The sequence below is a fragment of the Sebastes fasciatus genome, chromosome 14 (genome assembly GCF_043250625.1).
Source record: "Sebastes fasciatus isolate fSebFas1 chromosome 14, fSebFas1.pri, whole genome shotgun sequence".
Taxonomy (NCBI): domain Eukaryota; kingdom Metazoa; phylum Chordata; class Actinopteri; order Perciformes; family Sebastidae; genus Sebastes; species Sebastes fasciatus.
This window is the reverse complement of record NC_133808.1, coordinates 10,564,302-10,588,912: the sequence shown is the minus strand read 5'-3', so window position 1 is coordinate 10,588,912 and position 24,611 is coordinate 10,564,302. Positions and strand designations below refer to the sequence as shown.

The following is a 24,611-nucleotide window of genomic DNA, read 5'->3' as shown; positions in this document are numbered from 1 at the left end:
ATCTTGAGGTCAGAGGTCAAAGGACCCCTTTGAAAATGGTCATGCCAGTTTTTCCTCGCCAATATTTAGCATAAGTTTGGAACGTTATTTAGCCTCCCTGACGACAAACTAGTATGATGGTGGACATGGAGGGTACCAATGGATTCCTTAGATATTGTAGTTTCATATGATACAAGTATCTTCACTCTAGCTTCAAAACTGAACCCGCTACAACTTAAAAATCGCAAGTTGCGTTAATGCGTTAAATAAATTAGTGGCGTTGAAACAAGTTTGTGTTAACTTTGACAGCCCTAATATAAACCCATGCAGATATTTATATGAATTGCCACATTAATACCTTTTACCTCCCTATTCACCTTAAACCTAATACTGTGCAACCCTTACAGTAAAGTAAAACAAAAAGCTTGAAACTGCAAAAATGCCTCTTTTCGTTTTCGGTAAATCTCTACACTTAAATACCTAAATGTAATCGGTTAGAATATGTCACATTTTGTTTTACAGTATTCTATTTCATATATTTCACACCAGCACTATGAAAATGGTGCACGTGGCAATGTGTAGTAGTAGTAGTGTGTTTGCAGTTTTCTGGGTTGATGGGTGTGTGACATGAAAGGTCTTAGGAAATTGAAAGTGACGACCCAGCATGGAACATGCATGGAAGTCACTTCTCAGAAATGTGACCTTTTTCTGGTTGTTAAGTCAGGGGTGGGCTAAAAAAAGGGGGGGAGGGCGGGAGGAGAGGAGGGATGCGGGGGTGGGGGGGGACAAACTGATTTGAAGAGAATTATACAATAGTCAATGGTGCAACTGCAGCAGCACCATAAAGGAACACCCCAGAAGGCATATCGTTTTAAAGGCACCCTCATGGTGGAGGGGGGACCAGTGGTGTGTTGGTGAGGCAAACTGGGAATGACTTCTGGTGTCCACAACATGTGTGGAACAGCCAGCGTGGTTCCACAAACGATGCCCGACCAAATTTGGGATGTTTGTTGCTGCCAAAATGAATTGTGTATGAAACTTCCCCCACACAGTTTAAATTTAAGTCTGGCTTATCAAACCAACTTCACTGTGCTGCTGTCGACCTCGTCAGCAGCCAAATAAAAGCAATGTTGGTGCGTATTCACAAGGACTTTTTGATTATGAGGATTTTTCCATTTAGACTTAGACATGCAAAAAACACTGTATATGCATGTATACAATTGCAATTTTTTGTTTTGTTTGTTTATTTACACTTATAAAAAATTAAAAAGATATCATACAATATACAATTTGCAAGGGGACTTGAAGGAGAATTGCTTAAAAGCCCTCCAGGAGCTTGAAAAGTGGCATTCTCCAGGCAGCATATTACACGAAATTATTACAGTAATGTAATATACATGATTTTTATGTATCAAGCAATAATCTTAGACATAGTAAAACATAGTAAAAAAACAGAGACATTGTTTAGCAAAGTATTTGACAACAATGCATCCCATAAACACCCATCGGTTATGCAAATTTCAAGAAGACTCATTCGCAATTCACTGTCAAAGACTAACTTAACAAACTAAGAGTTTGGCATAGAGTTTTCATTAGACAAGAAAGATGAACAAAAAAATAGAGAGAAAATAAACACAAATAAAAAACAAAAAAATCAAGCGATAATCATAGTAGGCCTTTAAACTTGTACGACAAAGGAAAAATATTGGTCGGACCCAGCTTATATAGGCAGTCCATATGGAAAATATCGGTTGTTCAGAAAAGATGATTTCAGGGATCTTTTAAAATGCTGAAACATGTTCAAAAAAATTTAAAGGCAGAGAAATCCATATTTTGCACCCTCAGTAGAATCTACTAAACTGAGATGGGAATCACGGGAATGAGGGGGCACTAACTAAAACAAGAGCTACGTGTGGATTATGTTTGAAATTGATAATTATATGCAAATATGTCATGACAAATGCAGGCAGCTATATATAAAAGTTAACTGCTACAAAGCATAATACCACTAGAGGGCGGGCAATCATTACGAATCAGAAACAGAAAATAATACAGTGACATTCATACTGAAGAACGAAATAAATTTGAGCAAAATGTTTCAGTTTTTTAACTATTTACGTCTTACACTTGTTATTTACTAAGTCTATTTAATAGTGTAGTAGTGTTAAAATTGCGTGCTTATGTGCATTTATGCATCTGTGTGTGTGTGTGTGTGTGTGTGTGTGTGTGTGTGTGTGTGTGTGTGCGTGCATAAGTAGACTGCTGGACATACCGCAGGGGGACTCCTGCATTGTCAGGGGGCCTCATGTGGCTCGTGTCTGTTCTTATCATCACCATTACCCCCCCCCTACCTCCCTCCCCATGCACCAGTCACCGCCTGCCCTGCTCAGGCCCTTGTTCCACCACGCTCGCGTGAAGACTTTCTGTTCACACTTTGCTTCACACCTTTACCACTGATGAGCTATTTGTCGTTTTTCAGCAAACACTTTTAAACCCTTTGCTTCACAGAGACAAGTGCTTCACCCTGCACGCCTGACTCGGTGTGAGAGTATAAAACAAGAGCGATACGACGAGGAGAAAAGCGTTTGAGGCTGTGTGCGTGTGAAGGATCATAATTTTATGCCGTCACAGGTGTCTATGGACAGCATCTTAAAGAACGTCCCTTTCATTCATAGTTAATCTAACGTGTCACAGTGTTGACACTAGTGTAGCCGGTTGTGAAAAACACACACCGGCTCATTGTGCCTGGTGTCCGTTTTGAACTGCTCGTGACTTCACACTCACTGAACATGCTGTGAATTCTGCCTTCCTCCCACATTTAGGGAAGTCTCATGGCACATAAACCCAATCAGTTTTAATGTGTTCATCACACACATACACAACTCACAGACGGTAAGCTCTGATTGGCCCATACACATTGAGGGATTCTTGATTGTTAAAACTTGAAAAAGGATTAAGTTCAATGACTTTTAGCGGTCTGATCATCGGTGCCAGAGGCATCATTTTTAGTACCTCAGAAGTTGCTCCTGGGTTTTTTTTGGGCATTTTATCAAAAAACCCTGCGACAGAAAATGCTTTGTTGGAGCTTCAGACAAAAAGAACGATGCAGCACAGTGAAACACACATCAAGATGTGAAGGCCCGATTCCGAACAGAAAGCATTTAAGGTTTCACCACATGGTATTATCATTTAATGATATTGTACTGTGGTAGAAAAATAGCCTTAAAGTAAACCATAAAGAGAAGGCTACAGAAAAAAAGTGTTGAAAAGTTAATTCTTAAAGCCTTCAGTGTTGTTTTTACAAATCATGTAACGCAATTTGTGTGTGCAGTGCAGTGCAATGCAGTGGCCATAAAAAATCACTTTGCTTTTGCTTCCTAGGGAATTGTACTGAAATTGAACAAAACTCAAAAAGATCAATTCAGTGGTTTGCTTCAACGCAGCAAAAAATAGACCTAACCATTTCCAATCAGGCATTGCTGATGAACTTATATTCATAAACACCTCTTTTGACTAGACAAATCCCAAACGGTATCCTCTATACTTTTAGATGAGTTGTATGCTGAGCACTTTTACTTAATTTACATAACTTCCGTAGAGCTACGCACCCGATTCAACTGTTATCAGCTCATTAAAGCTTCAGTAAGCAGAATATTTTTGGCATCATTGGGCAAAAACTAAACTAGACTTCTGCACCTCCTCATGGCTCTGTTTTCAGGCTTTAAAACATCTAGCCTGTGACAGTAGACTTTGACCAATCGCAGGTCATTTCAGAGAGAGAGCGTTCCTATTGGCTGTTCATTCAACAGAGGCAGCTGTCAATCACTCAAATATGAATCATTCAATCATCAGTTCTGTATACTGTAATGCCTATTTCTCTCCTCAAATGTTTTCAGAAACATCTTGTAGTGTACTGTTTCGCTGTAAAATGAGAACATTTGCCCCGTCTGGTGGGCGGTCCTTGGTATTTCCTCAATTTAGCTCAGCCTGGCGGCTGTGTCACAAACTTCCTCATTTTACAGCTAAATAGAACACTACAAGATGTTTCTGAAAAATGTTATTGCATTATACCAACAGAATATTGATTCATATTTGATCAGCGCTGCCTAGTTTGACCGTTTGATCGGAGTTTGCAAGTTACTGACAGCTGCTCAGAGAAGGCAGACTCAGCTCGGCTCTGATCGGTTGTTTTCCTCCGGTCTGTGAAATCTTTCAGATGCCATTAGGATCACCGGAGGACACTGGAGGACAACGGAGGCACATGATTTTTTTTCAGATTACCTGTCTCATGCACTACCGTGAGGATATAGTGACCGCTTTATAAAAATAACTTTTTTTAATCATATTTGCTCCAATTCTACCCACTGCTGCTTTAACCCAGGGTTCCTGTACACCAGACAGTTACAGTGGATAACCAGCTCCATTTTAAATGATAACTCCCACCTTTTGCACAGTGAATTTCAGCTTCTTCCGTCTGAACGGAGGTTTAGTGTCCTAAGGTGTAGAACAAAGCGGTATAAAAACAGCTCTGTTTCATCAGCCATCACTCAGATGAACAAGTTGTAGCAACACTGTACAGATGCAACGCTTGCTTTATTTATTTATTTATTTGTTCATATTTATTCATTGTATTTTAGTGATCAGTGGAGCTTTGAGTATTTTTTAGCAAGTTTGTCTATTGTCTGTGTTTGTAAAATGTATGTGGGTACAAATGCAGTAGCCTGAACTTTAGGTTTAGGCAACAAAACTACGACTTCTTTAGGTTTAGGCAACAAAACCACTTAGTTAAGTTTAGGGGAAAAGATCGTGTTTTGGCTTAAAATGACAGTTTCAAAAGTGAAACTTAATGCTTGTGAACACAAAGTCAAATACACGTAGTTAGTTTCTCATGAGATGCAAACTCGGACTCTTGGGTGAAAGCCCTGTGTCATCGTCTAACTTCCACTTTTGCGCCTGTCGTAATTACTACGGTCTCTAGAGGTTGCTGTGATCTTCTTCTTTTTCTTCTTTCGAGGATTTCCCATGTGAATAAATGACATCTATGAGGCTTATAACCACTGATAACACCCATTTAATGACCTGAAAACAGTCTAACCGACTGAACTACATTAAATGTGAATATTTAATGTCAAACTATTGCAAAACAAAATTAGAATCCCACATGCACAGTTCATTTACAGCGTATAATGAACCAATGAACAAATGTAGTATGAACACATGCATATGCAATGGTGTATTTTGAGTTGATGAATAATGAATACAGGGCTGAAATTGTGAACACAAACAAGTTCTGATAGTTATAATTATACTGACAACACAAACACATGTTAGATACACATACATGGCTTTTTTGTAGTTTGATTGGCTTCATCAGTTTTTAGATTACTTTGTTATTAAAAATAGCATTATTGATCCTCATGCCAATTAGCCCATTCCCCTCCATAGGTGAATCAGAGGTCAGAGGTCAGCTACAGTACCACACCTATGGCGCTGGTAGGGATGTGGTGAATTGGTCAGGGACTTTTAAGCAGCATGGATACTTTGCCGATACAGGATTTGAAACCAGCCGACAGGAGCAATGCAGCTGAGCAGCACCATCTTCAGGATCTGCAGTAAAGTAATCCATCCAGCCCTGAGCTCTGACCTTTGGCCTCTGATATTTCCTTCTCTACTGGTGGTTTTTATTTTATTTTTCTTGTATTCTCTTATTTTTTATTAATGTTTCACTGTATATATATGACCTGGATTTCTATTGTGTGCTTTTCTGCTGTCTCTGATTTGATTTTGGTGTTCAAGGTAATGTGTAAACCTTTAGAAAATGTTGTTGGAATCTTTAACTCAAATCCAATGAAGCCTGAAATGCAATATAAGAGTGCAGCACATCCTTAACACATAGCTTCATGACCACGTAGAGGCAGTGTACATAAACTCATGTACATAAGGTCAAACAAAACGGCTCCAGTTTTTCCATCACTGTTCCTCTTCACCAATGTAACCCCAACATGTACATACTCCATTTAAACAAAGCCTGTATTCATCTGAAGTTGTGCCCTTGTTCCACTGTCCGTGCAGCCGTGGCAGGTTTTCAGGTCATCTGAGGCGACGTGCATATTTTGGATGTCATCTTGGCTGTTGTATTATTGTTTTATTCACAGGGCATGGACTAATTATTTCAACAGCTCTCTTCGTCCGGGAGCAGACTGACAGTTGCCGTCATCGGAGTGATCAGTCTGTTTCTCGGACTCGGCCGAGGCTATTTGATGTATATTAACAATAATTGGTGCCACCGCCACAATGATGTTTAGTAAACCTTTGTGCTATTTTCCAGGAGGATGCCCATGAGGAATTTCTGAGTAGCTGCTCCGTCTGCGGAGACGCCTTCGGAGTCAGGACAGATGGGAGGACTTGCTGTCCTCTGCAGATCAGAGACACCACGACCTAATCATCATCACGTACAGGACATACAGTCTTTCTCGTTGTCTCTGTTGTCTCTTCTGATCAACAGAGAGGCTAGTATCTACCACAATGCACTCCAATTCCATTACTGTACTGGATCATATTGAGCGAGTCAAAAACAATGTGGCATTTGTTATCATAAGCAAATGTAAGATACCTATGGGGTATTGTTTGAATTGAGAATTTACCCACTGTGTAATTGTGACATGCGAGATAGTTAACAAGTTAGGTTTATGTGGGTCATAAAAATGATAATGAATTAAGAAAAAATGTCTATTAGAAATAATAAATATATAACCTTTATTTAACTATGAAGTCACATTGAGATTAATTTGTTTGCAATTAAAAGCAAACAAACACCAGTAAATACAAGTAAAATGAGTTAAAACATCTAGACACCTTTTTATAATACATACAACAAACAATATGGTGTTGCATTTAGATCAAAATTGACGTTATACCTTAGTCAGACTTTTTTACTACTTGTCAACTATAGCAATTCTTGTCATCCACCTAAAATGACAATGCATGACTCAAAATGTGTTTGTTATGTTTGATTCTGTGGTACACAAGTACAAGTTATTTTGTTCGGTTCCTTATAATCTGGCAACCGGGGCTGATGCGGCGAGGTGGCGGCGTCTCCCGTTCCAACATCTAGCAGTGACTCCAGCAGGTTCTGAGTGTGCCAGATTCTACAAGTGAACGAGAGGCAGATGTGTGGTGACAGCACTACGCTCATTAGGCCGAATCAGTGTCACACTGTGACAACTGGCCAACTTGAGGCTTCTCTCGTCACTCAGTGCTTACCCCATTCAGCCAAAGACCAGCTCGGACTCTCACACACCTCATTTCCAACCATTAACTGTTCTGGCTTCTCTCTCTTTTGCCCAAAAACAGCATCTTTTAGGTTAGGTGTCTGCTACGCTGATGTATCCTTTGAATACACCATCTCCAGCCATAAAATTTATCTAAACTTCTTCTCCATACCTGTCTTTGATCCCAGTGGTATCCCTGCATCTGATCACTGCTCCACAATCCCAGCTGTGTGGTCAGCTCCGGCCCCTCTGGGCCTCCGTCCCTGGGCTGAAGTTGTGATATCTATTTCAGTCCACTAGAGACCAGACAGCCGCCGCCGTGGCTCCAGAGAATTCCCTGTCCAGCGATTACTGATGGTTGCACTCCGCTCATATGCTTTAGCATCTCCTGTGTCCAAACTGCTTAGCATCTGATGGGTCGCTCTGAGCCATTAAGGCCAGTTTGCAATTATAGATGTGTGGCTGCTGGACACAGAAACAGATGTGCTTTGATCTATTTACGGTAGGGTGGATTGGGGTGTGTGTGTGTGGGGGGGGGGGTCATAACAGCTTACTACCATGCGTGGGTCAGCTCACGCACCTCTGACATCTCTTGTCTTTCAGTTCACTTGACATGCACTTGTGTTTTCCAATCAGCAAAAAGTTCCGTGATGAATGGGCATTAGGAGAGAACAACAGCTGCCATGTGTGTCAGCACACATGCACAACCGAGCATGTGTGAATGTACCGCGTGCGCGTTTATGCCCTTTAATCTGCATTCGCCGACCGCAATCGAGCACATGCGGAGGTGAGAGCTTGTTGAATGGAAATTCGGACAATCCTGTTGCACCAAATAAAAGGGGAACCAATTGGAGCCCCATCTGTTTAAGCACCAAAATTCACCAAGGGGCAAAATAGTTAGTGTTGCGGTACATTTTTAACGCCTTGTCTCCTTTTTTTTTTCTTCCCCCCTCAGCTTGAAGTGCTTTGGGTGGTGAAAAATGGAAAACAAATGTTCTGTTGACAGCTTTCTTATGCCCAGGGTGTGTGAGTATTTATATCATAAAGGTGCCAACACATCCTGGTTTTACAGGCTGACCATCGCTAGGGGGAGAAAAGAGGGTGGTGGGGTGAGGGGGGACAAAGGAGGGGGGTTATCCTGTAGCTCATTCTGGTAATTACTAGATCAGTGATGAATAGGCCTTGATAAGCCTGTGACAAATTAGCTTACAACTAAGTCTGCTGGGCTGTGAAATTCTTATTCATTTTTGAAAAGAATCTAGCTTTATAATCAAAGTGGGACATCTACAAGTGGAACCTGCTGATCGCATGATGGGTCCTGGTGTGACTACAGTACACTCTGGACCTGGACTGCATTAAGATCGAGGCTGAATGTACTGTTGCTCCTGTACTGCTCAGGGCGCAGTAATAACAGGACTCGGACCCGGCTGTTTTAAGCAGAGCACGCCTCAGTAATATTCAGTCATTTTTTCCTTCCTTGTCACTTGTCTTATTGTCGCCACTTTGCTTGTATTAAAAATTCACGGGTCACTTGTATGGCATTTAGTGCTTGTCTCCAGCGTACTGCACGCCCGTGATAACTAGTCAATTGTGACCACTTTTCACAGCGGCAGCAATGCCTTGGGCGAACTGTGATTTCATAATGTTTATGGTGTCAGTGGCAAGCCTGATGGGGGGAAATGGTAATAACTCCACAACCAATATGAATAATGAATGAACTCATATCATTTCATAAATCAGATGGGATGTGCAACATATGGAAATAAGCAGGCATATCCTTGCCACTGGGTTTCACTGTTGAATACGAGCACCACTTTTACTGCTATTATGCCGTGTGCTGTACGATATAGCCCGCAGCATGCTATGGGAACGCTGTCTACTGTACCATCACAGAGGTGCATTCAACAGAGTGCACAGAGGGAGTCCAACATTGACATTGTGCTGTAAGCAGGTCTGTCCTGAGGTGAACCGTGTGTACACAGCTTTAGGTCCTCTCTGATGTAGGTGTTTCTCAGTCCGCCAGTGTCGTGTTGCGAGGCCACCGTCCCACTGTGCTTGCTCCGCGTCAGTGTGCTGAGAGGAGTACTATACAGTACGGGAACATTCATTCATAAGCTCACTGCCCACACTAGAAGTCTTGAAAACAGTGTTGTGTTATGGTTTTCATGTTGTCAATTCTTGCACTTTCTCACAGCTCATATTTTATCCACTGAAGTCTCTGCGGAGAGTGACATCCATTTAAAAGTAGGCTAACCAAAATGTTTTTTTTATTGTAGAATTTTCCCCATAATCACTGAAAAACAACCCCTCAACAAAATAATAGGTGCCCAAGAAGTTAATATTGCGAGCTCTGGCTGGACCTGCTCATTAATTCAGTTAAATGAAGTGAGAGAGGGGGAATCAGAGTGAACCGAACAGGAAAAAAAGCCCTTAAAACCATTTCCTGTGATTTGGGTAATGTGCATAAAAGTCAGAGGCTCGGTATATTTTTCTTTCCTGCTCTTGTTCTCTGCCTTTTTTTTCTGTCAATGGAAATGCATACTCATCTTATGCTTATGCTTACCTCACTTTGGTCTTCCCCAACATTTTCCTTTCCTTTATGGCATTGCTCCTTCCCTCTCTCTTCTTCTTCTTCTTCTTCTTCTGATGATTGCTGCTGGGTCAGTAACTTGGCGGTGGATTGGGTCAAGGGGCGCAGTCTGGTTTTGTCCACCAGCTTTGGGCTGTGAAGGCTAATGCCTCCTGACACTCTCAGCTCCATCAGTCCCGGCCGCATCATTCTAGTAATGCAGAAGTCATCGGGGCCTGGGATTGCGTGAGGGCTTTCATCTGGAAACCCAAACAACCTTAACCTCATTGAATTCCTGTTGAAGAATGCAAAAATTAATGAATGGATTAAGTTGCTGCTTTGTCTCATTGGATTACACAATATTGTTTGGGATTGATGTGCTTTTGGAGAAATGTGTGATCAGAGGGATGAAGAATATTCAAACATGTTAAAGTCCATAAACATACACTGCTGAAAGTGTGCAGGCCGTGGGATGTTGTAATTTATGTTCAAAGGCCAAAGTTTAATCTGGATTGTGTGGCCTCTTTAGCTGGTGTGCTGGTCTTTTCCAACCATACTCCACTTCCTTTACAGGCACTCAACTGAATTGTTGCTTAACCTGTGCAGTGACCCTGCCAAATGCTATCTACATCCTTCTATCCCAGATCCACCACTACACTATTCCCCTTGTGGGCAAGGGTTTTTGCTACACGTCAACCAGAGCCCACAGACTCGCAAAGGGAAATCCATAAACCTTGTGTTAGGGCAGAGGGAAAAAAAAAAAAAATCCAGCACCAGTGCTTACTCATCTGTTAAAAACGGAGTGATCTGCAAAGTTTGTATGAGAGGGTTTTTGACGGTGCCCTGCTGCTTTGTCAGTGCAGCACATGCTGCAGGCACTGGCATCCCCTATTGCCTTCCAGGTCATTGGCCAGGCTCAGCAGGCGGCGGGCTTCTAGCCCCATGACACGTCCCTGATTCACAGCTGGATCCGTAACAAGGTATCATAGCAAATGAGTCGGTAAAACATCACTGGTTTGAAGAGCGTGAAAAATTGTCATGATATCATTTGTAATTCCTGATCTGGACTGCCGTTGGTAGGAGAAGGAGAGATAGAGAGTGAGAGAGATCTGGTAATGAAGGGGTTTTATTCCTCTTCACCATCTCCACCAGCCTCGGACCCCCCTCTCATCTCTACACCACCCCACAGCCCTGACCCCCAAACTGATGCCCTGAGGGGGGAGATCCAAGCTAATGTAAGGAGGCAATAATTAAACATCTCGTGATTCTCAGCCAAGTGGGTTATAGGTGTTGGACTCTTAACATGAGAGCTTTATGACACATTGTCCGGTTCTTTGAGTGTGGATTTTGCTCCTCATTACACATGACTCATGAGTGGTCGTGGCGTGTCAGATTGGGCCTTCCCTGGTGTGTTCGGTGATGGTGGTGATGTTTGGGGAGAGTGGACAGGTTAGGTTAGGAGTTAGTCAGAAATAGTACAGCTGCTGAGCATGATGCATGAAGAAGTACTAAAATATCAACATACAGCACTTATATTATTACCAAGTTTTATACAGTAAATGCTGTCTGCCTTTTTTTTAAATTAAATTATAAAAAAGACAGACATTTACTGTATAAAAATTGGTAATAATCTTAAACTATTTTTTTTTTTTTAATAAAAATACTTTTAAATGAATAATATGTTCTTTTATAAAACAACTGTCAGTAATAGGGGTGTAATAAAATATCAAAAATATCGAGTATCGTGATATTATGTTTTGTGATACTGTATCGATTCTCAAAAAAACTATTGATTTTTAATCAATAGTTTACATGCAAAGATTAACTCAGTCAACACTTTATTTCCCTCTCAGTGTATGTGCCCCCTCAAAGTAGTGCTATGATGCTGGATGTTATAGGGACTGTGATAAATGCAAATGAAGATCTCACTGTTATGATTGCATGAAAAAAGTACACTTCTTTACTCAGATTTTATTCATATGGTGTGGTCCTTATACAACAGTTTTTCTAAAATTAGATTTAAAGATTGCAATATATCATCTTGCTTACAGTATCGCAATATATTGAATTGTAACTCCTGTATTTAAATATGTATCCTATTGCCAGATTCTTGCCAATACACAGCCCTGGTCAGTAATAGAAATCATTTCATGATATCCATTGTTTTATTGCCAAATTGTGTCATCATCATTAACCAAAATATTGGTCATACTAGATATTAAAAAAAAAAAAAAAAAAAAAATCTTGTATTTTGTGTCCTAATATTGAAGAAGGAAAACTATCATAAAAAATTACATAAATCGCACTATGTATTATGCAATAAAATTAGCTCGATAAACCCTTATGATCTTTAACCTTTCTGTGTTAAGAGTACAGTTGGCTGTGAGGCTGTGTACAGGGTTTGATGGATGCAAAGAATGGACAAACATCAGCACCCTCTAAAACCACAATGGAGACCTTGGATCTAAATGTCATGGTTTCATAACGGATACACTGACATTTGTGTGATGGGATTTAGCCATGGGTTAATATAGCCATTGCTGGCACACCGCATTGATGTCCATCTCACTCGGGCTGTGAAGTCTATCTCACTCTTTTTCCTTTTTTTTTTTTTGGTGCCCTCACAGAAGTTTCTTTCAAAGGGATGAATTGGATTCTATGCTGGTTAAAGCCAATTATTTTATCAGAAAACACAACTGTTTGATATGTAGGTTTGTTTTATATGATGTTAATGTGCCTCAGGAGCAGATCTTTTTTTGTTGAGTGCTGGGGCTGGGGGGGTGTGGGGGCTGTTGGGTGAAGGCAGGCGATCAGCATTAAAATCAGAGCCATGTAAATCTAATCAATTATACAGTTTTTCAGATAAAATGTTGGTAAATCAAAACACATTTTCCAAAAGTCACAGTATAATGAGAAATTTAAATTGGAAACAGAACCCATTTGTTTATTATAAATGCCAGGGTGAGGTGGTGACTTGCCATCCATAAATTTCGTTATCCTTTCATATTCCTTTTATCTAGGACTACAGCTTTGGCACTCATTCAAGATTTTAATGAACCCAGACTTCTGAGGCATCAAGGCCTAGTGATGCATTGTCCATTTGGATCAGGGCGTACAGAGGGGGGACAAAGGCGAAAAGCTTTTGCCTTTGACATAATATTTTATATTCTATTGCCTTACAGGGGGGTCATTAGGTGATTGCAACATTTAACAACATAACAGATTGACACGAATAAACACATATTCAGCATATATCTGGAATTAACAACCAGACTGGTGATCTTGTGTGTGTGTGTGTGTGTGTGTGTGTGTGTGTGTGTGTGTGTGTGTGTGTGTGTGTGTGTGTGTGTGTGTGTGCATGTGTGCAAGGGGTGACTTGAATCAAAAAATAATTTTCTGTGCTTTATGAGGATACAGAGAACCCCCCTGCTCTGGCGCGACCTGGTGTCGGCTGCTTTCTTGAGCTCAGAGGTTCCTAGGGGAGACCAGAATGGAAGTTGAGCATCTTGCTGTGATCCAAAGAAAGTGTGCCAAATGCTATCAAAACTGGATTAGTAGACAACAATTGTGTTCAATGAACGGGAGGGGGCGGGGGGGGGAAGTAGTTTCCAAGTAACCCATGGATGGAATTTTCCAACTCCATTGCATTTTTTATCCCATGTAGGAATGGATGCACACATAAACCCTCTTTGTTTAGGGATCAAATCTATATCAAATAATCCAAGTTTTCTTACCTGATCATGGATTTGCCGGAGAAGCAGCAAGCACACTGAGGAGTATTTCAGATTTACTGTATAAAAAACAATGACCTGTTTATATGTATAGGTCATTAGGTCATTTCAGATGTTGCGAACTAGGAGGATCACTCATGTTTCTGCCATTTACATTGAAATATGTTTTTCATGTGTTTTCAGCATCATTGTCACCTATAAATGACCAGGAGAGTAAATAATGGCAAATAGTCACATTATATCAGTGGTTCTTCTTGTCTTTCTTATCAGTGTCTACATGCAACCCCTTGTTACAGGTTCCATATAACTATCAGTTGTGAGCAGTTTTCCTCTTAGATGGTTTAAACTCAATCATTTTTAGAGGCCACTTAAAGGAACAGTGTGTAACATTTAGGGGGATTCATTGATAGTTTGATTGGCAGAAATGGAGTATAATATTAATAAGTGTCTTTTCTTTAGTGTATAATCACCTGAAAATACGAGTCGTTGTGTTTTCGTTTCCACAGAATGAGCCGTTTATATCTACATACGGAGCGGGTTCTCTTCACAGAGCTTGCTGCCATGTTTCTACAGTAGTCAAGAACAGACAAACTAAACACTGGCTCTAGATAGGGACATATACGTTTTTCACGTTTTTACGTGTCACCGTAGCTCTTCTTTAGCTTGGCACACAGGAGAAGTTTCAATTGGTTGCAATCTGCAACCTCACCACTTGATGCCGCCAGATCCTACACACTGCACCTTTAACAGTATTAAAAAAAAAAATGGAGAAATGTCAGAAAAAGAAAAAAATTAGTAGTTTGTGTAGCAGAAATGTGTTTTTTCCCCGTTTCTTTTTTTTTTTTTTTTAAATCACATGACCCCTCAGATTTATTCAGTGACCCAATGGGGGGGTCCTGACCTCTAGGTTGGGAACCACTCCATTTTTATAAATGCAGCCACTTGTGTAAAGTCTATTAATGAACACTTTCTGGTGGGAACACTACCGTTGCTTTTAATTACTATAAAAAACTTTCTTTATGATCTGTGATGTCAAGGCAGGACATTTCCAACTGAAGCAAGACCAAGAAATGATCATCATGGACTTTTCCTTTATTTCTACTCAAGGTCTACTACCGCTGAACACATTTGGCTCTACACAACCTTCATGGAATAAAGTAAGCACGTTCACATTTGAATACACCCACGGCCTAATGGCTGTCGTCTGAATGCTGACATTTGGAGCAAATCCCCTGCTGACTTAATCATGGCAAATATTGCGTGTCATTTGTGCACCACACTTGGACCTGGCTGATGTTAGTGGTAGTAATTCACCACTGCTGTGAGAGAGAACTCCTGGGGTGACTTGCCTTGTGCTCAAATTTCTCTTCCCCCTTTTATTCCTCCCCTGTTTCTCTCTGTTGCAAGCTTCAGCCTGTCTCTGTCCCTTCTGTCTCATAGAGCAGAAGGGACACCAGAGTTATTGTAGACAGAGACCATCTGTGAGGCAAAGAATCCTAAAATGTCCCTTTTTTACCCCACTTTTCATTTTAAGTCATACTTATTTTGAATTATCCTGCAAAATAAATCACATTTTATCATAAATGTTTGGGTAATTCCCCTCTCCAAATACACCCCCCATCCCCATAACAGCACCATCCCACTACTTGTTCTGCTGTTTACCTTCCCATGTGCGAGTAGTCCTCCAGAGCCCGCCCCTCTCCGTGCTGTGGCCAATCACAGAGCTCGGTTTGTACGAGGGAAGTGCTTCTGCAGCCAATTGCTGCTTTGCTCTGTTAGCTCGTCACTGAAGGAAACATGGCTGCGCACATTACCAGAGCTGTGAAGCGACTTGTCCCTCAGTAAGTCACTTTATGTTTCTTTATATCTCTCTTTCTCCTCAATGTGCTGTGTCTCTTGCAGAGAAACTCAACCCGGCGAAATGCAACCGTGCTAATTGTTCAGCTGTTGGTCAAAATGTCACTTCATTTGTTGGCTGTGCAGAAGAAGTACAGCAGCTGGCAGCAGTGTTTCCAACATTATAATCGTTTGCCAGCGCCTTTATGTGAGCTAACATGACCAAGGTCTGACTTGACTTGTTTGCTATGAGCTTAGAAAAGCTGGAAATGTGCACAGAGCATGTATTGACAAGCTCAGCTGCAGAGGATAAACACTGCTGTGTCCTGCCTGTCTGTGCTCCACTGGGCTGCAGTGGCTCTGAATGAGGAGTTATTGATACCAAAAAGGTTAAGATAAGATAAGATATTCCTTTATTAGTGCTGCAGTGGGGAAATGTGCAGTGTACAGCAGCAAAGGGGATAGTGCAGAAAACAAGATGCATCAGCTAACACAGTAAAACAGAGCTAAATAAAGTGTAACAAAATATGAACCATTTAAATAGAAGTGAGTATAAAAATAGGAGCAGTATATACAGTATTGACAATAAACAGACTATTAAGACTCTAGTAAAATACACAATACTGTACATTATAACAAATCATTTCTATCTGTGTGGCTCCTGGATGATAGATTAAGTGATTAAGAGATCAATGTTGTCTTCCTCAATCTTAAAAAACAACATAAATGATATAACTACATGCAAGATGCTATTTCGTCTTACCAGATTGTGGCCAATGCGGGCAAATATAAAGTATGTTTTATAAGATAAGATATTCCTTTATTAGTGCTGCAGTGGGGAAATGTGCAGTGTACAGCAGCAAAGGGGATAGTGCAGAAAACAAGATGCATCAGCTAACACAGTAAAAAAAGAGCTAAACAAAGTGTAACAAAATATGAACCATTTATATAGAAGGAAGTATAAACATAGGAGCAGTATATACAGTATTGGCAATAAAAAGACTATTAACAAAATTGCACAAGTGGAAAATGATATTGCACAGTGAGAATGAAATGAAATTCCACCTGAAAATATTGCACAGTATGAATTACAACCTGAGTAGTAATAACACTGAAGGAAGTACAAAGAGCCAGTGTGAGTTTGACAGTACAATGGTTAATTGTTGTTTTTTAAATCTGGGGATGTCGCCTTGTAGGTTGCAGATTTGATGGTGTTTGCCTACTACTGTGTTGCTGTTGCACTACTCTGATGTTTTGGGTAGTTGTAATTGTTTGTTCTGTTGTGTTTCCATCTTGCTTTCAGCTTTTTTTTATCATCATAGAGTCAAAGTTTCTTTTGACTCTATGTCATGTGCATGTGTCAAATATTACTAACTAGTATTACTAGTATAACTAGTGTCAATCTAAGGCAGCCTGTTGTAAATGGTAAATGGACTTGCATCTATATAGCGCTCTTCTAGTCTTCCGACCACTCAAAGCGCTTTACTTTACATATCAGCATTCACCCATTCACACACACATTCATACACTGATACAAGGTGCCAACTTTGCACATCAGGATCTAATCTGAATACTCATTCACACACCTTCGGGAGCAATTTGGGGTTAAGTGTCTTGCTCAAGGACACATCGACATGTGACCGGGGCAGCCGGGGATCGAACCGACCTTCAGATTGGTGGACGACCTGCTCTACCCTCTGAGCCACAGCCGCCCCTTGTACTGTACTAAACAGGCCAACTGTGGCCAATACAGGTCAACGCACCTCAACTTTAAAGGAAGAGTCACTGTGCGTTCTAATACCCATACTACCAAACTAGTATGCCAGAAATGATTTAGTATGTCCCAATACATATGTCAAATGCAGTATGCCAAAAATACCTGGATGTCTTACTACATCCAGTCGCATTTTGCAATATGCAAGCCAGCATGCTTTTCTGGCTATTCTGACCCACAATCCTCTGTGCAGCAGATCTAGAGTGCTCCAGGGATGACGTATTTTTGTAGGCCAACCAAGCAGCTAGCGTCACCTTGGTTCCCTCGACAAAAAGGGGGTTTTGGATTATTGCAAAAAATAAGCTCTGTGGCAAACAAATATTTATAATACTTACACGTTTTGTTCAGCAAGATACTCTCCACAACTGAACACCGCTTCTATGATTTATGAAGTGTGAATGCAATTGCCAGAAGTAAAAAGCTAGGCGTTAGGCTATAAACTAATCACACCACGGTCGCATCAGTGTGAGTATACACAACGAGGCTGTAAAAGCGCACGAGTCGGTGTGATGACGTTTAGTAGTCTCATTTAGCCACTCGTTAGCAACCACTTTTTTTAAGACGCATAAAAGCCACAAAATTCACCAGTGGGTATATTGATTTATTTTATGTTGTAGAACAAAACATTAAAATCTCTTAAGCTTGTGTTAACCACAGACCTTATTTCAGGCATCTAACGTATGTTTTACATCCGCCCAGTTGGCCTACTTCTGTGCAGAGCATCTTTGGCTGTAGTGCTGGTTGCCTGTTTATTTTATTGTCTGATTGCATGAATCATAATCATGCAGCATGATTATGATATTGTTAAAAAAAATTATGAAACCTTATGTTAAGAAACTTGGTCATCTGTATGACTGGCAGCCTTTCTGTATTTGCAATGCGCTTCTTTTTGCTGCGTATGTGTCTTTTACTTTGCCTGTATTTTATTTATTTAATGTAATATACATACATGCATTGACAGTTTAATAGGCACACCTAGCAATTCAACAGTCCTGCAATAAATCCTACCTTCATGAAGGTTAGAATGTTGTTTGGATGTTGTAGTTCTGGGTGCTGTTGAGTTGTATTGCTTTTTATTAATGTAAGTGGTGTTTCTGATATATAATCTACCCTAACTGATATGGACAAAATATCAGATACACCTTTGCAGGAACACATATTACCTAACAATCCGAAGTGCTTATTCTGAAGAATTGTCCTTTTTCAAAGTAGTATATTACAAAAATGATATTGACAGGATCCTCAGATTAACATGTACTTTACAGATGAATATACAGTGTTTCTTTTGCTTGTCTTTCCTGGCAGTGATTCGCTCGAACTGATCGAGCAATCATTGTTGTTCCACTGGTCCCGTCCCATTCAGTCTGCACACCCACAAATTTCCAGCCATCTAAACTGGAAACATTGTGGTTGTGGGTACAATCTTTCCTATCAACAGTATCTAATGTTTATGTAACTGCAGCCCCCAAGTGAATGTTTTTGTTTAATAATTGATTTGACGGCACCTAATGTAGTTAAGATAATGAAGGTTACTGGTATCGCTTACATGCGCGACTTTGCACCAAAGCCAAGATTAAACCAATTCAACAATCAAGCCAAACATACGCCAATTACATGGGTTAAATCTGTAACTTGAAGCAAAGGTCAGTCCTTGAAGCGTAGGCAGTAGATCTGTCATGTGGTTCCACGTTATAAATAATGCAATCTGCATGTTTATATTAATAACTATTTTGATAATCAGTTTTGTTTAAATCATCTTTCTTGATGCAAAAATCATAAAACAAAACTGCACGCTAAGCACTGTAAGGCAAGTACTGAGCCACAGCAGTGCTTTGAGTCAAAAGCCAACTTTAGCATACTAATATGCTCACAGTGACAATGCTAACATGCTGATGTTAAGCAGGTATAATGGATTTCACCATCTTAGTTTAATATATTAGCATGCGAACAAGCACTAAACACAAAGTACAGCTTGGGCTTATGGGAACGTAATTTGGTCATAAACCAAAGTATTGGAAACATTTTGACCTTGGTGCTACTCAATATCTCCAACAGTCACCGCAATTTACACTCCAACAAATTCATTAGTATGGTCATTCCTAAAGTCCGCACCTTATTTTGCCATCATTCATTCCAGTTTGCCGGCCCTAGTGACTGGAACGAGTTGCAAAAGATGCTAAAACGCCACATCCTCATTCTGTTACCCTCCTTTAATAACTCCTTACAAGCCATAGTTTCTGACCACTGCACCTGCTTTTGAATTTGCTTCTCTGGAACACAATACATAGATCTGTTATTGTATATACTGTATATATTGTGATGTTTTAATTTTGTCTAATTTTATTTTATTGCACTAGTATATCTATTTCTCATGTAGAATGTTTTCAGAAACATCTTGTAGTGTACTGTTTAGCTGTAAAATGAGAATGTTTTCTCCGGCTGATGGGCGGTGCTTGGTATTTCCTCAACTGATTTCAAAATATGACCCACTAAATCACTAAAATATGTTTCTGAAAACATTTGAGGCGAGTAATAGGCATTACAGTAACATAATATTAATTCATATTTGATCAGCGCTGCCTAGTTTGACCTTTTGATTGGAGTTTGCGAGTGATTGACAGCTGCTCAGAGACAGCAGGCTCCAGCTTGGCTCTGATTGGTTGGTTTACTCCGGTCTGTGAAATCTTGCAGATGACATTAGGAACATCGGAGGACACAGAGGCACATGATTTTTTCAGATTACCTGTCTCATGCACTACTGTCATGATATAGTGACCGTTTAATACAAATAATAATCATATTTGCTCAAACCTGCCTATTCTAGCTTTAAGGGATAATTACTATACATGGCATTTCAAACTCTCTTGGTAGACAAGTTCATATTGTCTCAGAGTAATAAAATCATCAAATGTTGTGCTTTTGGAGCTTGACTCTTAGCCTCTTTGACTTTCACCATTCTTTTTAAAATCTTGCAAGTCCCCCCAACTTTATGGAAGTGCTAAACTGAATCGCTGGACTATACTCCTTTTAAGAATACAAGCTCTCACATGCATATTAGTCTTGTGAATTTCTGCAAGGTTACGTCATGAGATTCATTGACAGATGGTTAGCAGTCAAAGTTGCCCGGTGCACTTCTACCTCTCTGTAAATTGTCACGCAAGTCTCACAGGAGGTATAATGAGAAACTTCCGACAGTTTGAATGCCAGTTGGTTACAAAGACCTTAAGTGAGTTTAATATTCTAGTAATGTGTCGGTACTGGTCAACTGCATTGTGACATGTGGCTCTAATTCAAGGCGCATGAATTTCCAGAGGCACAAAGCTGATGATCCTGCCAAATTAGAGTGTGAAGTGACTGTCACGCCAGTCTGTTGTTCTTGTGTGTGTGTGTGTGTGTGTCTTTGTCTGTTTGTGCTTGTGGTGATAGCTTGAACATATTAGAAATAATATTTGTTCACATTCTCCCTCTTTTAACTTTGCTTTTCACATTTTTCTTGTAGTATTTTAAGTCGTTTTATTAAGTATCTTTATGAATATTTTTATGATGACTTGCATACAGCCTATTAAGCATATAAAAAGTCTACCTTGCTAATGGGATTCATGTTGAATCTTGGCTGGCGTTTCTCGGAAGCAGCACCCACATGGTTAAATGCAGCCCTCTCAGATGGCTGGGACTAGGAGAGGAATGTGTGTGCTTGTTTTATGGACAGCCTAGAGCCCTCGCCCTGGCATTGGCGGCAGACTGCTCTTTGTCACAAACACCCTCGTGTCAAAGATGCAACAGCATCCTGGAGGAAGCATTGACTGCCGCTATGAAGTCGACAAGTGATGAAAGTAGCCTAGAGGTTGTCAATTAAGAGAGCCAAGGCCTGGACCTTATAAGTTAATGGGCAGTTTCCCCTCTCAGGGCCTGCTAGGGCTTTATAGCACAGCTTATAAAAACCCCAAGTGTAATGCACCCCTATAACGTTTTCAATTAAGAGAAAAGGGCATAAAGCAGCGCAGACACTTGGCAGTCATGCTAGAATGTTTATAAAGTGGCATTTGGCATAAATTGGGAGGGGAATTTTCAATTGCCCCAGTTGTTTTAAAGCAGCAGCTACTGTGCAGAATTTTATTTTGATGGCACTTCATGCTGACTGGAAGCATTACAGACTTCCTGGTGTCTTCCCATTACCAGTTCCTTCAGCTTGGTCATATGGACGCACAGCCTGAAGTTTAAAAGCGATGTCTTCTCAGTTGTAAAAGAGATTAGAAACAAGACAGAAATTTGATATATACTTGTTATTTTAGCACAAAGTGTCATTATAAATACCAATGTTATTTCACAGTAAATTGGCAAATTTCCATATAAACTGTCCTATAATACTAGAGGAATTTACATGCATTGCAATTAAAGAAAATGAGATGAAACAGAGCAAATTTGTTAACATAATTGGCACTTGTACACCACAAACCCCTTGTTTGTAATGCTAATGGAAATAAGCAATAATTTTAAATGCTCAGAGAAAATCCCCTCAATCATCTGGTGTCTTTTAGCCTCTGCTTCCGGTAGATAAATAAATGAGTGCTGAATAAACACTAGTGTGTTGACACCTCATTTCCTCATTGATTGGTGGTGGAGGCCGAGTTTGAGGTGTGTGGCCATAATCCAATCAAGCAGGAAAACAACCATGGGGACTGTGTAACCAAATACTTCAGCTGGGGAGGGCGAGCAGGTTGGCCAAGTAACCCCAAACCTTATGCTCTATGCCTTTTTTAAAAACTATTTAATGGCTTATCTGATCTTTTAACTAGACACATTCTTGGCCATTGCCTCACGGTTCCAAAGTTTAGTTTCAACATTTTTATTGATGCGTGTATAATGTAAAAAAGGACACCACAATCGATATTGAAAAAAAGGTATACAACACCAAGGGAATTTAAGGATGACAAAGAAGGGAACCCCCCCCCCCCCCCCCCCCCCCAAAAAAAACCCACAATGAACCTATAAAGCAACCTCCCACCCGAGCCTACCACCCTAACAATAACAATGAGAGGCGGTGATTTAAAAATAAATAAATAGGTAAATAAATAAATACAATTATTTATATATAATATAAATACAATTATTTATATATAATATAAATACAATTATTTATTTATTAATTTATATATATGTGTGTGTGTGTATGTAAATAACAAATAATTTAAAATATAAAAATAAATTTGATTAAATATTACTACTACTACTAAGTTATCTTTTTTTTAATAAATAAAATAGATGAATAAATAAACCTAAGTGACCGTAAGGACTTTGTAAGATCCCCAAACTTTACATACTTTTATGACAGATTCCCAAAGTTATATGCCATATGTTCATAACCGATATTAAAAAAATTGTGGTCCTAATCTGGTGGTTTGTCAAGCTGAATTAAACAACGCTAGCATGATGGGGTTCAAGTAAACAAAATCTACACCACGACATCACTGCCTGTGGATGTATTCACCAGTGTCTACAGAGGCATTTTTTGTAACACTTTGCCTTTTTTGAGCCAGTGAATCAATAAATCGCTCTATTACCTGTTGTTGACCCAGCAAGCCTCGCCTTTGAAATTTGTTACAGAGCATTAAGTTAACACATGTTGCTGTGTGAAAACAAAGCTCTGGCGACTGGCGTGGCAGCCAGCTGAGTAAACGTGGTTGAGGGGAGCGGTGTGGGATGGCAGAGAAGAGAGGCCTACACTTGTCCCAGCGCTGACCAAGGTGGATCCATGCGGCCAACAGATGGATATGTTACCCTGTATCCCCATAGAGGAAAAAAACCCAACCAAAACAAGTGTCTCTGCTCGAGCACTGAAGCCTTTGATCAACAGCACATCTTTGGCTTCAGAGCAGGACTTTCTTCGGACCCCAGAGCGCACATGGAATCGCATCTGTATAAACACAGCCGGGGAGGAATGTGTGAACAATGCAACAAAAGAATTTTGTTCTAGAAACGCGGGGTGTACTTGGCTAACGAGTGGTCTATGTGGTTTAGAGTTTTGAGCGTGGTGGTCGGATTGAATGAGAAGCTGGGGAAATATTCTCTGTTTTTAATGATAACACGGAGTGGGAAACTTGTGTTTTTGCTTTTTACAGATGTGAGCCAATACAAGTGCTGTGATGAAATGATCCCTTTTAAGACTAGTGTGTGGTGTCAAAGATTTTGACACAGGAATGTAGGTATTTTTTGTTATAATCTTTGATGAAATTGCATTTTAATCAAATGCCTATCTGCTGTATTTTTTGAACAAACTGCTACAAAATTCCTTCCTATTGTGGTCATAGGTGTCTTTGTACAGTGTAGTTGTCCAAGCTACTTATTAGGGCTGTCCTCGACCAAAGAAATTCTTAGTCGACTAATCGATTAGTTGATTTAATCAACAGATGTGTAAAACTGAGTTTCTCCACAATAATCATACAAAAGCAACACTTTGAAATATAAGTGTTTACCAAAGATGTGCTCATAAGTTTCTTGGAAATAAGTAATTTAGCATGAAAAAATGACTAATCGACTAAAGAAATCTTAGTCGACTAAGACCAAAACGACTGATTAGTCGACTACACACAGAAAAATAATGGTTAACTGTCTTTTTAAATGGCTGGTGGTTCCACGAAGAACCATCACCTACTAAAAAACCTTTTTATGTTTTTTATGTATGAAGTTCTTTAGATAACCTTTTTTTTTTCTTTAGGTTCTTCAAAGAACCAGGAATGGTGCCTCAAATAACTGTTTAAGGAAATGGTTCTTTAAAGAACCTTGGTCTGAAAGGTTCTTTGTAGAACCAGAAATGGTTCTCTATGGCATCACTCTGAAGAACCATTTTCGGTTCCAGTTAGCACCTTTATTTTGTTCTAATCGACTAAGGGAAGGCAGCCCTTCTTATCCTTGATCTATTTACATGTCATGATCAGAATCTATGTGCTCAACCATCAAATGATTTTCTATATTACAAACAGACCTCCTTAGAGGGACCACCCAATTTCCTCGTGATTGTCATGACAAGTAGTAGCCTGTGTTGATCTATTTATTGAACTATATATTAAAGCATTTACTGTAGGCATGACTAACAATTTCTAATAAAGAGTTGGAGTGTTTGGGGGCTGGTACAGTTTAGCCCATGTAGCATTAATTGGGTAGCCGTCAGAGTTGTGTGTGTGGGCAGGATATTACTTCCAGATTCGGAGTCAGCGTCACTGTCAAAAGGCCAAAGGGGTTCTTTTGGCTATTAAATAGATACAGATTTAGGTTCAATTTACACCTCAGAAACCTGTAGGAGCACATTTGCATCACCGACATTAGATCATTGTTAGCGGTTATCGAGCAAAACCGTGTCTTGTCCTTTCCACTTTTCCTCTGCCACGATGGTGTTGTGGTCTTCTCACGGCACTGAGGTTGGCCCATAGCCATGGTGATGGTCGGCTAGTTCC

The 24,611-nt window shown here is 40.0% G+C and overlaps 1 protein-coding gene across 1 annotated transcript in view; it reads left to right on the top strand.

Moving 5' to 3' along the window:
* Window positions 1-15,236: 15,236 nt before the first annotated feature.
* Window positions 15,237-24,611, top strand: part of clybl (citrate lyase beta like) — a 78,095-nt gene continuing 68,720 nt past the window's right edge. Inside the window, exon 1 of the mRNA XM_074658680.1 lies at window positions 15,237-15,391. Within this exon, the coding sequence (XP_074514781.1) occupies window positions 15,348-15,391 (44 nt within the window). The 5' untranslated portion in view covers window positions 15,237-15,347. The remainder of the gene's footprint in view (window positions 15,392-24,611) is intronic.